The 17,317-nt window shown below is 35.1% G+C and overlaps 1 protein-coding gene across 6 annotated transcripts in view; it reads left to right on the top strand.

Moving 5' to 3' along the window:
• TUSC3 (tumor suppressor candidate 3) overlaps nt 1-17,317 on the top strand; it is a 335,383-nt gene that overhangs the window by 177,522 nt on the left and 140,544 nt on the right. For all 6 annotated transcript variants that reach the window (XM_058441901.1, XM_058441898.1, XM_058441899.1 and 3 more), the window contains exon 2: nt 15,832-16,001. In XM_058441901.1, coding sequence (XP_058297884.1) covers nt 15,862-16,001 — 140 coding nt within the window. In that variant the 5' untranslated portion in view covers nt 15,832-15,861. The remainder of the gene's footprint in view (nt 1-15,831; nt 16,002-17,317) is intronic.

Below are 17,317 nucleotides of genomic sequence, written 5' to 3'. Positions count from 1 at the left end.
CCAGTGATATTTTTAATAAAACGTGTGTGTGTATATATTTATAAAACAAAGTACAATGTTTTATAATATTTTAATCCAGTTAATATTAGCATTCAGCATGGTATCTCATGTACAGACTACCCGCAAGTTTCAGTAGTAAGCTTTTACCCTGTGCTGTTGTCTCTGATCATAATCCTAGATGTTTTAAAAAGGATATTTCTCCTGCCACAAATGGTTGGGGGAGGGCATCTGAACCAAGGAAATGTGTGGACCACAGAAGAGCTGTGTTAATTCTATTTCTGTATTTTCAGTACATTTTATTTCATTACCTAGTTAGTTGTACAAATATTTATTTAATGAGGCAGGCACCAGCCTGGTCACTGAGCATACAATGATGGTAAAGAGAGTTCTAGGCTCTCAAGAATTTATAATTTGTGATAGAAACTTGTAAGTGGCTCAAAACAGTCAACTCCTTTACAAACTACAGTTATAATACGTTTGTAAAGTGTGTGTATCGTTTACATACATTTGTAAAATAATATAACAAAGCAAAATAGAAATAAAGATGAGAAAAAATTTTGTTGAAACATGTCACCACCTAGAAACAACTATGATTAAGTAAAATTTACTTCTCCTCTAACATTTCGTTATGAACTTTTAAAACATAAAGGTAAGTTGAGAGAATTTACAGTGAATACCTGGATATCGACTACGTAGATTCCACAATTAACAATTGACTGTGCTTGCTTTATTGCATCTCCATCTTATGTGTCAGCAATCATTCTGTCTTTTTAAATGCGTTTTAGAGTAAGCTGGAGACAAGTGTTCCTTCCTTCAGTATGCCTAAGATGAACTATCGTTTTAAGCAGCACTGTGTTTCGGTGAAACCTGTATTGATTGACTCTATGCTATTACAAATGTAGAAATTTTGTGCTTTTACATTTCTTCCCTAATTCTCTTCCCTGTCAGCAAATATTTGATAAATTACTTTGTCTAGTTATGGAACGTAATGTAAGCGTCATATCCTGAATGCCCATATAATTTACCTAAACTGGAGTGTTTTTGATAAGTGTGCAGCGCTATAGCAAGTGCAATTTGGGGTTTCCTCAGCAAACCAGAATGGTGAGAATGTCTATAACAATAAATGCCAGAGTAGTTTATTCTTGGTTTTACATTTAAATGTATTTGCATTTAATTAGCACTATATTCAACATTTAGTCTTTTACCATAGCTTGTTTCCTGATTTCTTGATTTTGATTCACCTCTTGGCTTAATTTTATCCATAGCTTCTGTTTTCCTGAGTTCTTTATTTTGATTCAGTTCTTGGTTATATTTTATCCTCAAGAGGTTCCTCTCTTTTCCATGAGGGTCTAATGTGTACTGAATTCCTTAATTTTTTTGCTTGCTTTGTTACATTGTATTGGTGCTTTTTGTAAACAATAAATTCCAATATAAAATAATTGTTTATCTTATAGGAATAAATTGAACAGTAGTAGGGACATCTTAGGGCTAGGGGTGAGCCTAGAATCTTATCCCTAATATTACTCAGTCTTCCACATGAAGTGTGATGTAAGAAGTTTCTTCGGAGATTTTTACCTTTGTATATTGATATGGTTTGGCTCTGTGTCCCCATCCAAATCTCATCTTCATTTGTAATTCCCATGTGTCATGGGAGGAACCTGATGGGAGGTGATTGGATTATGGGGGTGGTTCCCCCATATTGTTCTTTTGATAGTGCATGAGTCTGGTGAGATATGATGGTTTTAAAAGTGGCAGTTTTTTCTGTGCTTGCACATCACTTCTCTTGCCTGTCACCGTGTAAGATGTGCCAGCTTCCCCTTCCACCGTGATTGTAGGTTTCCGGAGGCCTTTGCAGCCATGCGTAACTGAGTCAATTAAACCTCTTTCCTTTATAAATTACCCAGTCTTGGGTATTTCTTTATAGCAGTGCAAAAACTGACTAATGCATACACCTTTGTACAAAATAACCAAAAGAAATGTTTGATTCTACCCCAAAAAACTTGACTTGCTCTTGCCATTTGGAAGAAAGTTGGTAGAACTAAACACTATTTAAGTTGGTGAGAAACAAGCATTGGAAATTTTTTAAAGTACATTTAAAGCTTTGCTCTTGGCTGATTTTCTGTTGGATTCTATTGAATTTTTCTTAGTTTTGACAATGTAGACGTTACATATTTTCCTGACTGGTTTGTGTGAGTCAAGAATAAAGTCACTGAAAAAATTAACTCAATTTTGCAATTAATGAGTATAGTTACGGTTTTGTTTTCCCACATTGTTAGTAAAAGTTTTTTTCAGCTGTGACACATAATATATGGCCATTGACAGTGAAGAGTTATACACAATGACTTCTAAAGCAGTGCAAGATAATCTTGTGATATAATGTATTATTACAATAGAGTACCTGCTATACTCATTTACATTGGTGATAGTCATCTTGCCTGGACCTGTGTTCCCAAGAGAGGCAGGCCAGATGGCTGTGTACAGCTGGAAGTAGATTTTCTTCTCAGCTTTTAACAGCTGCTCTCATTTCTTATATCTGGTACTTGTTTTAAAATGAGGTATTTATTTATAAATGAATGTCCAACAGAAGGATATGAAAGAGTTCAAGAAAAATGGTGTCAGAAGCTAATGCAGTGGTGGAAAAAAAAATGGGAAGCTCATTTGACCCATTTGATGACTGTCCCTGATTAAAATGACTTCATATTTTGAGTCTTCAGAGAAAGTATCATGATTCCCATTATAATGATAGTGTTTCTTGACAGTAGGGTATTGTACTTGAGCAATTTTTAGTGAAAAATTGTCAGGAGGACAGCAAACATAAAAAAAAAAAAACATGTTTTCACTGTACATTAAAAATAAAATAGAGTAACTCCCAAAACCAAAAAAAGGCAATTTTCAACTATTTACATGACTTGATGACCTATCTTTATCAATAAACAGATATGCTTTTGTGATATTAATATATTACTATGAATATATTACCTTCTACTTTCCACTTACTGTTATGATATAATTTTCTTACTAGTCACGTTTCATTTTAGTCTCTGATATTTTATTGTATTATTATGCTCTTTATTTCCTAGCTGTTTTTATTTTTGTTGCTGTTGATCACGTAACTATGTTTATATGATTTAACTATTTTTCTTTTGAACATTTTTAAGGTATATTAAGAAAGGTATGATGAATAAATTATAATCAATTTAATGTATTTTGTATCATTGTTTTTATGAGGGGCTTTACATTTTAGGCACGGGATTTATTTCATAGTATACTTTGAAATCCGTACATTCATTGATCCAATTTTGTTATTATCATAAGTATCAAATGGAAAATATTTCAGTATACTGCATGATGTTTTCTCTGATAAAATTAAGGTATAGCAACATCTAACATTAGAATTCTTAAAATTATTACTGCAAGGGAGTAGTTAAGTTTCTCATGGAGAAGCATTTCTGGTATTTTCAATGTAAAATCTAATGTTGATGTGTTTCTGTGAATTCACTGCTTCCTTTATTAATTTTTATGAATAAGGAAATAGTAGCAAACTTAAGATTCATATTAAATCTTTGGAATATTAATTTAATATTTGGCAACAGCAATTCTTAAGTTCTTATTGTTGTATTGATTTTATATATGAGTGAGATACATATGCAAGTTTCGGAAACTGTTGTTACTTCAAAATATTCTTTGTTGCCTTTGAACCAGAGAATAAATAGAGCAGAGACTGGCAAATTGAAGTAAACCCCTTTAAAAAAGTGACATTTGAATGGGGCTGCTATGTTACCAATTCCTATATTAGAGCGTAAAGGTTTTACGAATTTCCAGTTCATTCAGTAGAGGTATAGGGAGGTCTTGAGGGCCTCTCAGGAGCCACCAGTGTTCAGGATACTCTCCGGGGTACAAAGATGGTCAAAATGTGGATCTCTCCTCAGGGAACATTTCTGAGGAGAGTTCAGGTTGATAAACACATAACTAAAAGAGTGTTACTGGAATTATTTTTCATATATCTGTAGAAAAAGTTCACTTAATTGAATATTGTAGTACCATCCACTGAAACCTTCTTTTTCAAAAAAAGTGTGATGTCAGGATAACTTAATTTCTGCATTTCTTATTAGATAACTTTACACATACAAAAGGTCTTTAGGATATTCCCAGAGGTGGAATTAGTTTGGGATTTTACAATATTTCTTTCTTTAATTTTTAAGGTGTTCTATATCAAATATTTCAAAGAACTTTGTTGTTGTTTTTTTCGAGGCAGAGTCTTGCCCTGTCTCCCAGGCTGGAGGGCAATGGCGTGATCTCGGCTCACTGCAAATCCTGCCTCTCGGGTTGAAACGATTCTCCTGCCTCAGCCTCCCACGTAGCTGAGATTACAGGCACCTGTCACCACATCCAGCTAACTTTTGTATTTTTAGTAGAGATGAGGTTTCACCATGTTGGCGAGGCTGGTCTCAAACTCCTGACCTCGTGATCTGCCCGCGTCGGGCTCCCAAAGTGCTGGGATTACAGGCTTGAGCCATCGTACCTGGCTACCTTTTTGCTTTTGAATGTAATGATAATTGTTTTCTGATGGATTGCTGATTACATTTTCTCTAGAGATAACCATGATTTGCTGAGTTCTTAACTGATTAACCTCTTGGAATTTTTGCTTTCTTTATGGCGTGTGTGCTGTATGCATTTTATATTTCTGATAAAAATGGTGTATTTGTTTTATTTGTTGTATAGCTCATTGTGGTTTTCTGAGTGCCTTTAAAGGTGGTCTTTACTGAACTATCAGTTTGTAATGTAGATGAGGTGGTATAGTGCTTAATCTCTGATTTTTTGGTTCCTAGAAGCATTAATTGCCGTTTATATATTTTTAAATCTGGTAAGTGTGGCATAATATTAAGAAATATGAATACGGATTTTTAAGATCGAATTTGCAATGTGGAAGATAACTTTTCTACTAACTGCAAAACGATATGCATCTGGCTGCTCATGTTTGATGTATCATTGGGTTTTGATTGAACTCCTTAAATATTAGAGTCTTGAAAAGTAAAGGCTTCTTGTCCTCTTAGAGACTCCTTTAAAAATATGAGAAGAACAGAAGGGGTCATGATATTGTTTCTGTGTGTTACCAGTTGATACCTTCAGCATGTACCTCTTGTTCTCATTCCAGATCTGCATGCTATGAATTACTATAAGCAAGTTATATTATGGGTATTTTGATGATTACTTGCTATTCAGATAGCAGGTACCTGAATAAGTACTGTGTACGTGACTGGTAAACCAACACGTGAATAGCTGTCTGCCTGGCAGAGGCATCTTGGTTAAAGACATGAGACCACATTTCTTCGCCTTGGTACATCTGGTCATGTTCCTAGGGACAAAATGTTGAAAGAAACAAACAAAAAAGTAAAAAATATTAGATTAGTGAGCTCTTCTTCTGTTTAAGCTTCACTTTGGAATGAACCATTTTATTACGTATTGTTTAATGCAGTGTACTATTTCTTGTATTTTTGGTTGTAAATTGTTTATTGTAGTAAAATGTGAATTGAGAAAAAATGGAGTGGTGTCATAATTTGGAGATTGGTGTATAGATTATGCCAGCTTGTTTATTATACTGAGTTGTTATAAAGGTAAGCCTTCATAAAATATGAAGATAAAAATACAAGAAGGAAAAAATACAAGAAAGAGGAATGAGCATCTGAACTTACTATGACTGATTCTATTAACTTCATTAATAGATGCAACCTGCTAACCTTTGTTTTTTATAAAGTAACAAGGATGGGGTTTTTTTGTTTTGTTTTGTTTTTGAAGATTCTAAGTTACAGATTTCTTTTTCCTTTTCTAGTGTAATAGATTTATGGCATCTTTGTCTCTATGTCCCATCTTGTTCCAGTAACAGACAAAGCCACCTGTTCACCACTGTTCACTGATTGGACCAATCTAGGCTTCAGAATCTTCTGCACTGAATTTAAAGGAGCCACGATATCAGTTAATGTTCACAGAAACAATATATTCTTTACCATCCCTTCTTGAGTTGGCACTATGGCATTTACTTAACAGCAAAGCTGTAGCCATCACACATCAATATAAGCCATATTTTATATATAATATGATATATATGTATTATATATATGTGTGTGTGTGTGTGTGTGTGTGTGTGTGTGTGTATACACATTGACACTTTTTAGTGCTAGAGTTTATTTGCCTTAAGGCCTTGAGAGTAGGATGTGTCTTACTTGTGCCAAATTTGGGGACAATGAGATAATCTATCTTTTCGTGTAACGTGTTTTACAGTGCTTTTTTTTTTTAAGTAAATTTAGCACAGTGCTTCTCTTTTAATACTCGGAAACATTAGGTAACTCTGAGATTGAAGGTATTAATGAGATTTGAAAAAATTCCCACTGCAGATAATTCTTTTAGCAACGTGATCTGTGTTGTTGTTAGATCATGACCTGAAGAAAAGGAAAAGAAATTTGAGTGTCTTATCATTCGTGAGATGCATTGCTAAGAGTTTTCCATACACTGGCCCGTGCAGTTTTACAAACATCAAGTCTCATGAGATCTGGTGGTTTTATAAAGGTGAGGTTTCCTGTACATGCTGTCTCTTGCCTGCTGCCATGTAAGATGTCCCTTTGCTGTTCTTCGTCTTCTGCCATAATTGTGAGGCCTCCCCAGCCATGTGGAACTGTGAGTCCATTGAACCTCTTTCCTTTATAAATTACCCAGTCTCGGGTATGTCTTTTTTAGCAGTGTGAAAATAGACAAATACAAATACATATAGCATCATCTCTGGTTTTGTAAGAGTTGTATTATATTCTATCTTATAGACATTGCTGTCCTCCTTTAACTTTAACATTCCCTTTAAGCATGGACTTTTTTCACCCAACTTTCATTCTTTACTGGGAATAGGTAGCTGAGATTCATGAGCATAATTTTCTTCGGAAGACCAAAAGGGACACCTAAGCAGAGAAGTTTGAATTAGGCCTTTGAGATCTACTTTAGAGATTCACTCATTTTCCCTGTTATCTCCTGTGTGTACAGGAAATATACATTTGTTAAGCTTCTGCTGTTTTGTTATTTATTTATTTTTTTTGGTGGAGGTCTGAGGTAAGAACTCTATGAAGGATAGAAGAGAAAATTATTTTTTTCTCCCCTAAAGACTTTAGAATTCTCAGATTATTTAGTACCAAAATTGTGTTTCTGAGAGAACTAAGTATTTTCTCTGCATTAGCTCATAACACATATTATTTTAATTAAGGTTTTGTTTTTTTAATCACCTCATCGAAGCACTGAGTCTAGGCTGAGATGGGGGTCTTTAGTATTGGATGAGGCTTACTTATGCCTACTAGCCTTTATGTAGGTATGTTTTAGATTTCTTAACATCCACTCATTTAAGTGTACAATTAAATGACTTTCAGTAACTTTAGTGAGTGGTACAACCATCACTAGAAATCAGTTTTAGAACATTTTATCTCTTCAGTAAGTTATTTGTGCCTCTTTACAGTTAATCCCTATTCTTACCTCGAGGCCCAGAGAACTGCTTATCTACTTCTTGCTTTATAAATTTGCCTTTCTAGACATTTTATATAAATGGAAGAATAAAATGTGTGGTCTCTTGTGTCTGGCTTCTTTCAGTGACTGTAATGTTCCTGAGGCTTATCCATGTCGTGGCAGTTACAAATTTGCTTCTTTTTATTTTCTAGCAGTCTTCCGTTGTGTGGACCTACCACATTTGGTCTATCCATTCAACAGTTGATGAAAATTTAAGTTTTCATGACGTTTAAATTTAAAAGTCATGCTTGTACAAATTCGTAAATTGCTTTGGACATAGTAATTTGTGAAATGCCAGATTATTATTACTGTTTGCTAAGGATATAGTTACATAATAATTTATACGTGAAAGAGACTCCTTGGGTTAGAATTGAAATTTCCGATTTACTTTTTATATGTACTGAAAGTATAGAAGTACAGCTATTCAGGCTGTTACTAAAAAGACCAAAAAAAAAAAAAAAACCACCCCAAAATTCTGAAAAGGATGCGTAGTAAAGGGAACTCTTGTACACTCTTGGTGGGAATGTGAATTAGTGCAGCCATTATGGAAAACAGTATAGAGATTTCTTAAAAAAAACAGAAATACAACAACCATAATATTCAGCAATCTCAATGATGGTTATTTATCCAAAGGAAAGGAAATCAGTATATTCAAAGAGATAACCTGTGCTCTCATGTTTATTGAAGCATTATTCACAATACCCCTGATGTGGAATCAACCTAAGTGTCTATCAGTAGATGAATGGATACCAAAAGTGTTGTATATACACAATGGAATGTTATTCAGCTGTAAGAAGAAATGAAATCTTGCTATTCACAGCAGCATGGATGAGTCCAGAGGACATTGTATTAAATGAAGTAAGTCAGGCACAAAAAGACAAACATCACATGTTCTCACTCATATAGGAGTTAAAAAGAAACCAGAAACCAGATTGAGCTCACAGAAGTAGAGAGTTGAATTACGGTTATTAGAGGATGGGAAAATTAGGCAGGAGGCAAGGATAGGAAGAGGTTATTTAGCCACAAATTTACAGATAGGAGGAATAAGTTCTAATGTTCTATAAGCAGTGTAGGGTGAATGTAGTTTACACTAATATGTTATATATATTCAAAGTCTAGAAGAGAGGATTTCAGATGTTCACAGCACAAGGAAATGATAAATTTTTGAGGTGATACATATTCTAATTACGCAGATTTAAATCACTACATATTGTATAGTGTATAGAAATATCCCTCTTTACCCACAAATATGTGTAATTATTACGTGTCAACTAAAAAGGAAAAAAGAAAATACAGGACGTTTATACACTAACATAAAATACTACAAAAATGAGTTAAACCCATAAGTACTGAAATGAAAAAATGAAGAGAGGCTGGTTAAAGGATATAAACGTAGTTAGATAGAAGGAATAAGTTCCACAATTCAGTCACTTGAACTTGTAGACTCAAGTGATCCTCTCGTCTCAGCCTCTTGAATAGCTAGGACCACTTGCACACACCATGAAGATTGGCTGACTTAAAAAAATTTTTTGTAGAGTTGGGGCCTCACTGTGCTGCAGTCCAGGCTGATGAAGGAATAAGTTCTAATTGTCGATAACAGAGTAGGAAGGTAGAATAAAAGTAGATAATTTAGTGTGGTATAGGAATAGGTTCAGAAATGAAGACTTTTAAAGAATGAAAGTAGAGATTTTGTGTTTTTTTGCTTTTTTTTTTCAATAGGGACTGATTGCTATTTTAGAAGTTTATAGTGCCATGTATTTTTATACAAAATTTACTCCTAGAAATTTGCATATTATATATGTGTTTTAGAATATTAGGCCAGGTGTGGTGGCTCACGCCAGTAATCCCAACACTTTGGGAGGCCACGGCTGGTGGCCTTCTGAGGTCAGGAGTTGGAGACCAGCCTGGGCAACATGGCAAAACTCTGTCTCTACTAAAAATACAAAAATTAGCCCCTTGTGGTGGCTCACGCCTGTAATCCTGTCTACTCGGGCAGCTGAGGCAGGAGAGTCGTTTGAACCTGGGAGGTGGAGGTTGCAGTGAGCGGAGATAGTGCCACTGCCCTCCAGCTTGTGTGATAGAGTGAGAGTTCATCTTAAAAAAAAAAATTTATCTGTTTTATTGATTTTAAAATAAATTCAAATATGTTAAAACTATCAAGCTCAGTTGGAAATATTTTTGATTCATTCTGGCTGTGCTGTGGGTGGCGGGAAGGAGAGAGCGTTGCAACAGTCCTTGGGGCCTCTGACCTCGAGACTCCCTGAGCAAGAGCCCTAACACCCCTTGGGGCTCTGCCTTTGCTGGCATCTCTGAGTTTTTGGGTGCCACTGCGTTCCCCTCATCCAGATGTCGATTTCCAAGTCAGAAGCAGGTCGCCGCATGCTTGTCCCAGCCACAGGCCAAGCATAGAACTGCAGTGGGCATGGAATCTGGGTCAGTAGCACGAGACCAGCGCAGCCTGCTAGGCCAAGTGGGCAGAATGAGCTCAGCGAAGCCTGAGCAGAGGCACTGCTGGCCACAGAGATTTCCTGCTAGCAAAGTGGCTTGGAAAGAATCCTGTGTAATCAGCAGACAGACGGAGGAAATAGATGTGCACTAATCCACTCACTCATACAAGTCTATATTTGTTTCTGTATCTATCTGAAAAGTGTGTGTGTGTGTGTGTGTGTGTGTGTGTGTATATATATATATATATATATATTTATTTTTTTTTTTTTTTTTTTTTTTTTGAGACAGATTCTCCCTCTGTCGCCCAGGTTGGAATGCAGTGGTGTGATCTCGGCTCACTGCAAGCTCCGCCTTCCGAGTTCAAGTGATTCTCCTGCTTCAGCCTCCTGAGTAGCTGGGACTGCAGGTTCTTGCCACCACGCCCGGCTTATTTTTGTATTTTTAGTAGAGACAGGTTTTCACCGTATTGGCCAGGGTGGTCTCGAGCTCCTGACCGCTTGATCCGCCCGCCTGGGCCTCTCAAAGTGCTAGGATTACAGGCGTGAGCCACCGCACCTGACCTGTATTCCTGTTTAAAAAGCCACAGATTAATATGGATGCCTCCAACTCCTGTCCAACGTCACAAGATTCATTCTGGCCCTCCCCCTTTCCTTATTTGTGAGTTCTTTTCTGACAGTGATACAAAGCCAGATGTGTATTTACTTACTTGTTCAACTGTGGTGTACTGATAAAGTAACAGAAGTGATAATACATACCTCTGTGAGAAACAAAAATAACTCGAGTATGTTATTTGTGTACAGCTTCTTTTTCTCTTTGGCTTTAAGAATATCCAGTCAAATACTGTTTTCCAAAGTTATGTTTGTGCTAGTAATGCAGTCAAGTTAAGTTGTTAAAGTTTGGTTTTCATTTTGGAACCATCCTCCCAACCCTGGCTGATCATTTAAAAATATGTAAGGCAGAAATCATTTCTGTGTTGTCTACTGTTGTGTTATTTAAAGACAGGGATACGTTCTGAGAAATGTGTCATGTGCAAGCATCATAAAGTATGCTTACACAAACCTAGATGGTATAGTCTACTGCACACCTAGGCTGTGTGGTATAGTTCCTAGGGTACAAAGCTGTGCACAGTAGTACTCTATTAAATATTGTAGGCAGTTGTAACACAATAAGAAGTATTTATGTATCTAACCACGTCTAAATTTAGAAATGGTACAGCAAAAATACGGTATAAAAGATAAAAAATGGTCCACCTGTCTAGGACACTCTCCATGAATGGAGCTTTCAGGCCTGGAGGTTGCTCTGGATGAATCAGTCAGTAGTGGTGAGTGAGTTTGAAGGCCCAGGATGTTACTGTACACTACTGTAGACCCTATAAACACTGCACGCTTAGGCTTTATCAAAAGATTTTTCTTTTGATAATAAATTAACTTTACCCTACTAGAACTTTTTAAAAAGTTTTTAATTTTTTTAACTTTTTGACTCTTGTAATAACTGTTAGCTTAAAATACAAACACATTTTACAGCTGTACAAAAATATTTTCTTTATATCCTTATTCTGTAAGCTTTTTTTCTGATTTTTAAAAAAGTTTTTATACTTTATTGTTGAAAACTAAGACACAAACACAAACATTAGCCTAGGCCTACACAGGGTCAGGATTATCAATATCACTATCTTGCACCTCCACATCTTGTCCCAGTGGGGGGTCTTCAGGTGCAATAACAGTTATGGAGCTGTCATCTCCTAGCATAACGTTCTCTTCTGCACACCTCCTAAAGGACCTGCCTGAGGCTTTTTTACAGTTAACTTAGGAAACAAATAAGCAGAAGGAGTACAGTCTAAAGATAAAAAGTATAGTAAATACATAAAACCAGTAACAAAGTTGTTTATCGTTATCAAGTATTATATACTATACGTAATTGCATGTGCTATGCTTTCATATGTCTGGCATCCAGTAGCTTTGTTTACACCAGCATCAGCACAAACACAGGAGTAAAACGGTGTGCTGCAGTGTTACCACGGCTGCCCATCATTATTAGGTGGTAAGAGTTTTTCAGCCCCATTATAATCTTAAGGGACCATCTTTGTATATGGAGCCTATTGTTAAGTGATTAACATCACTATGCGACACATGACTGTATTTCTGTGGGCTTTGGCAAATGCAGGCATGGCTCTGCCACTAGTCATGAGTCGGCACACTTCCGTTACCCTGTATACTGTGTTTTGGAAGAAATTATTAAAAGTAGTTTGATACTTAAATTTCAAAGAAAAATCTTTTTGTGGATTTTACTGATATTTTAGTCTAGTTTAAGGGAGAAATGTGTTTCTCCCTTAAGGCAGTTGGGATATTAAGAATAGAAGAGAGATTACAGTTCTTATTTCCACTATGATTTGATATTTATTGTTATTCCAGAACATGGATTTGTTTTTCCAGCTTTTAAATAATCGATATTTTTCATATAATAGATTGAGACTTTTAAAAGAAAAACAATTCACAAAATGTCATCAAATATAGTATATGCTTTTAAAATGCTATTTTTCTCAGTTTTAATTGCTCTCTGCTCTTCCTCGTTTACCCTGTAAGCAAAAAGAAAACAATTTAGAAGTGGCAAAATTTTATCCTAGTTTTAACATTGATTAGTCTGGAAAGAGTTTTATTCTATATACTTTTTTTTTTTCAGTCGAAGTCTCTCTCTGTCGCCCAGGCTGGAGTGCAGTGGCACGATCTCGGCTCACTGCAAGCTCCACCTCCCGGATTCACGCCGTTCTCCTGCCTTAGCCTCTTAAGTAGCTGGGACTACAGGTGCTCGCCACCACGCCTGGCTAATTTTTTGTATTTTTTTGTTTATTTATTTTTTTATTAGAAATGGGGTTCCACCTTGTTAGCCAGGATGATCTCGATCTCCTGACCTTGCGATCCGCCTGCCTCGGCCTCCCAAAGTGCTGGGATTACAGGTGTGAGCCACCACGCCCGGCCTCTTCCATATACTTTTTAATCTCTTGTATAGTACAGATTATATTTATGAATAGATCAAGGATAATGGACATGAGTTTTAATTAGTAAGAAAGAGAATTAGAGCATTCAGAATTGTGAAAAAATGACTCACTTTTGCCAGTAATAATAGTGCAAAGCTGAGGCATGAGAATCCCTTGAACCCTGGAGGTGGAGGTTGCGATTTGCTGAGATTGCACCATTGCACTCCAGCCTGAGTAACAGAGGGAGACTGTATCAGAAACAAACAAACTGCAAATTAAAATAAGATACCATTTTCGATTAACTTGGAAGTATGTGTGCATATGTGTACACCATAAAGAGATAGAAAGTGAGTAAGAATGAATACCCTAATCTGGTAAGGGGTATAGTGAGTCTCACACTCTAATATATTAATACATTGCAGATAGCGTTAGAATTTCACACCAATATAGTGTTTGTAAGGAAGCGTAGTCATGGTAATGAAAAATACCAATTTGTCAAGATTGATGCAAAATGATGGGACTAATAGGCATTTTTTTAAAAGTTTTTTTCCAGAATATTTGTAATGGGAAAATTACATATAGTTGGAATTCTACATTTTTAAAGATGTGATTGTGTAAAAATTATATTTTACATTGATTTTTAAAATATTAAACATAACTGTGTACCTTGAAATCTGTAGCACAGTGGTTCTCAATATTTAGAAAAATGACATATATATTTGCCTAATTCTGAAGGAATATAGTAATTGTATGATAACTAGAAGTGTACTACAAAATGGAATTCAGTTAAACCAAGTTAAGAGTATGCATTGTTGTGTTTTGCTTGGTTTTTAAAGGCACTTGTAACTTCTCTAGTCCTTTGTTACTTAAATAAGAAATATTCCTCTGTGAGGAATTTTCATTTGTGATCAGGTTAGTAAATGAGTTTCGTATTACCTTGAAGATGGGAAGCATGGGAAATAGGAGTACCAGACTCAGGAGTCTCATTCCTTTCAGCATCCATGAAACTGGGGCTGGCTTCTTTGATTATTTAAAAGTAAAGTGAAATCTTTGACCTTTTACAGTTACTTACTGTTTTCATAGATACATATTTGGTATAAATGGGATTTTTAAATAAGAAAAACAGTAAGATTATTGTAGAAATTCAGAGAGTATTAAAAGAGTGTGTGTGGTATGTGTCTTTGTGTGAGTGTGTGTTGTGCATGTATGTAATGAGAAAAGTATAAAATACTGTGGTAACTCATAAGTAAGTACCTTTCTTAGACCAATTCTCTTCTACCCTCATTAGTGGATTACCCTGCTTGATTTCCACTATTTCCATAGAGGGTCACAGTCTCTAAATACTTAAAAAATAAATATTTCTATAGTTCTTATCTTATTATTTTAAAATGTTTTCAAGGCCCAAAGAATTTATGTAGTAAGTCGGTTCATTGCGTGTATTGGTAAATATTGGAGGCTTTAAATCTTATTAAATATATAACAGTTTTCTGTAAGGCAAACACTATTAAAATAATGTTTAACATGGAAAATAACCTCACTTCGCTTCTGAAAATTAAAACTAAGAACAATTAGGATAAGTCCTTCTATGTCATTTTCTGCTGTTTTGGGTATATTGATGAGGCAGAGAAATAAGTTGTCATTTTCAATTTAATAAGGTTATTTTACTTTGGAAATATATATCTATAAAATAAACATAAATGTATGTAAAAATATATTGTATATATAAAGTACATTTCCAAAGTTATATATATATATATTTAACTCAGACTGCAAATATATGTATGGATTTATATATGTGTTATATATAAATACTATATATAGATAAATCTGTATATATCTATATAGATAAATCTATAGCTATATGTTTTTATACATACATTTATATGTGTAAATCTAACTAAATGCAAGTAATTTATTTGTTTTGAGGTTAAGGTCAATTTTAGTTGATGCCCTTTGTTTGTGGCAAAATTGTGTCTTTTAAAAAAACAAACACAGCCGAGCCATTAGCTATAATTTTTCTTTTTCATACAGTTAGCATGCATGCATATCTGAATGTTCTCTCTCTGCCAGTTACTATGCTCTTTGGCCAGGTTACTTTCCTTCCCTTCCTCCCTTCCATTTCTTTCCATTTATCTTTTTTCCTGTTCAAGTGGGTGCAAAGCATTGGAACAAGTCTTTTACCTTAACTCAGGATAAGATGTCTGCCTTCCCTTCTCTCTTCTTGATGTATATGCGCCCAGTCTCTGTGAGCCACTTTTCCTTTTTCACTTGAGAGGAGAGGGGAAAGAGATTACTTTTCTCTCTGATTTCTAGAGTAGAGCTTGGTTAAATGGCACAGTTCAAGCCTCTCTCTCCTGACCACTTATACTTGCTTGGTTTTAAAATGGCAGGCATTTTCTTTGTCTTGTAGGAATACAATGTGGTAGAGTTGTTAACTTCTCATACTTGTTCAAGTAAAATGAATGTTCTAAAGATAAGAGCCTTTTTTTTTTCTTTCTTTCTTTTTTGTTGTTGGAGAGGCAGTGTCTTACTGTGTTGCCCAAGCTTATCTTGAACTCCTTGGGCTCAAGTGATCCTCCCATCTTCGTCTCCCAAAATGCTAGGATTACAGGTGTGAGCCCGTTGGCATTCTTAGATTGCTGACTTCTCTAGCAACTGGTCTGGGATATTTAAGGCCAAAAGAAAACCCAACATTAGAAAAATATATGTCTTTTCTATCTTTCTAGGAGCAGAAATATGGTCTTACTTTTATCTTTTCTATAAACTTGGATATCATTAGGAAAAAGAAAATAAAACATTTTATGCATTTATATGAAATTCAAACAAAAGGACTTTGACTCTTTGTAAATGTTAATTTCTGTGTTTAATTGCAGAATCTTTTAGCTGAAAAAGTAGAGCAGCTGATGGAATGGAGTTCCAGACGCTCAATCTTCCGAATGAATGGTGATAAATTCCGAAAATTTATAAAGGCACCCCCTCGAAACTATTCCATGATTGTTATGTTCACTGCTCTTCAGCCTCAGCGGCAGTGTTCTGTGTGCAGGTAATTTATGTGTTTAAAAAATATTAAAAACTATTATCCATGGCTTACATAGATATTTTTGATATTCATTTTAAGATAAATATATGTAAGATAATTAAACAGTTGTTTAATAGTCAAATATAACTGTGCATTTAAAACTAAGCTGAAAAATCAGTGTATTTTAGAAAATGATATGGATAGGCTAATACTGTTTTATTGTGGGCATGTAAAATATTCATTGACCAGTTGCACGTATAATCATAAAACTGCTTTATCATCTTGATATCTTGCAGATTGCCTTGTAGGTCTCTCAGTTATAGCTATGGTTAATGAAGTAGCCCCCTTAAATATAATCAATTTTTAATTTTTAATAGAGAGGACTCACTTTTACCTAGCGTAGCCCATGTAATTTTTGATACTGCCAATGATTAGAAATTTCTATGCTATAGAAGTAAACAGTTTTAAATGAGTGAAATCTTTGTCAGGAGGAACAAATTAAAGAAAACTTTGGACAAGTATAAATACTTGTCCAAAAGTATACAACAAACACTTTTTTAAATTGAAATTTTTATTTTGAAATAATTGTAGGTACACATCTTTTACCCAGTTTCCTCCAATGGTAACCTGTTGTAAAACTATAGTACAAATTCGCAAGTAAGGTATTGACATTGATACAGACAAATGCGGAGCAGCTCTATTGCTGTAGGAATACTTCTTGCCATTTAAAGTCACACCCACTCTCCACTGTACTTCTTACCTGTCGAATTTGACCTCTGACCTCGGGCAATCACTAATCTGTTCTCCATTTCTATAATTTTGTCATTTCAAGAATCTTATGTAAATGGAATTGTATGGTACGTGACCTTTTGGGTTTGGCTTTTAAAAATTAGCTGTAATTCTTTAAAAAAATGTGTCCAAGTTGTTATATTTATCAATAATTTTTTTTTTAAATTACTGAGTAATATTCCGTTATATGGATGTACTGCAGTTTATTTAACCTTTCATTTGTTAAAGGAATCAGGGTTGTTTCTAGGTTTTGGCTGTTGGAAATAAATGTGGTATGAGCATTTTTCTGCAGGTTTTTATGTGAATTTACCATTTTTCTGGGAAGAATGCCACAGAGTGTGCTGGTTAGGTTGTGTGGTAGTTTCTATTTAGTTATATAAGAAACAGCCAAAATGTTTTCTAGAATGTCTGTATCATTTTACATTCCAGCCATCAGTGTGTTTAGTTGCTGCTTATCCTTACCAGTATTTGCTGTTGTGACCATTTTTTTTTTTTTTTTTTTTGAGATGGAGTCTCGCTCTGTCGCCCAGGCTGGAGTGCAGTGGTGCGAT

The sequence above is a fragment of the Hylobates moloch genome, unplaced genomic scaffold (assembly GCF_009828535.3).
Source record: "Hylobates moloch isolate HMO894 unplaced genomic scaffold, HMol_V3 SCAFFOLD_8, whole genome shotgun sequence".
NCBI classification, from domain to species: Eukaryota; Metazoa; Chordata; class Mammalia; order Primates; family Hylobatidae; genus Hylobates; species Hylobates moloch.
This window is presented reverse-complemented; position numbering and strand designations above follow the sequence as displayed.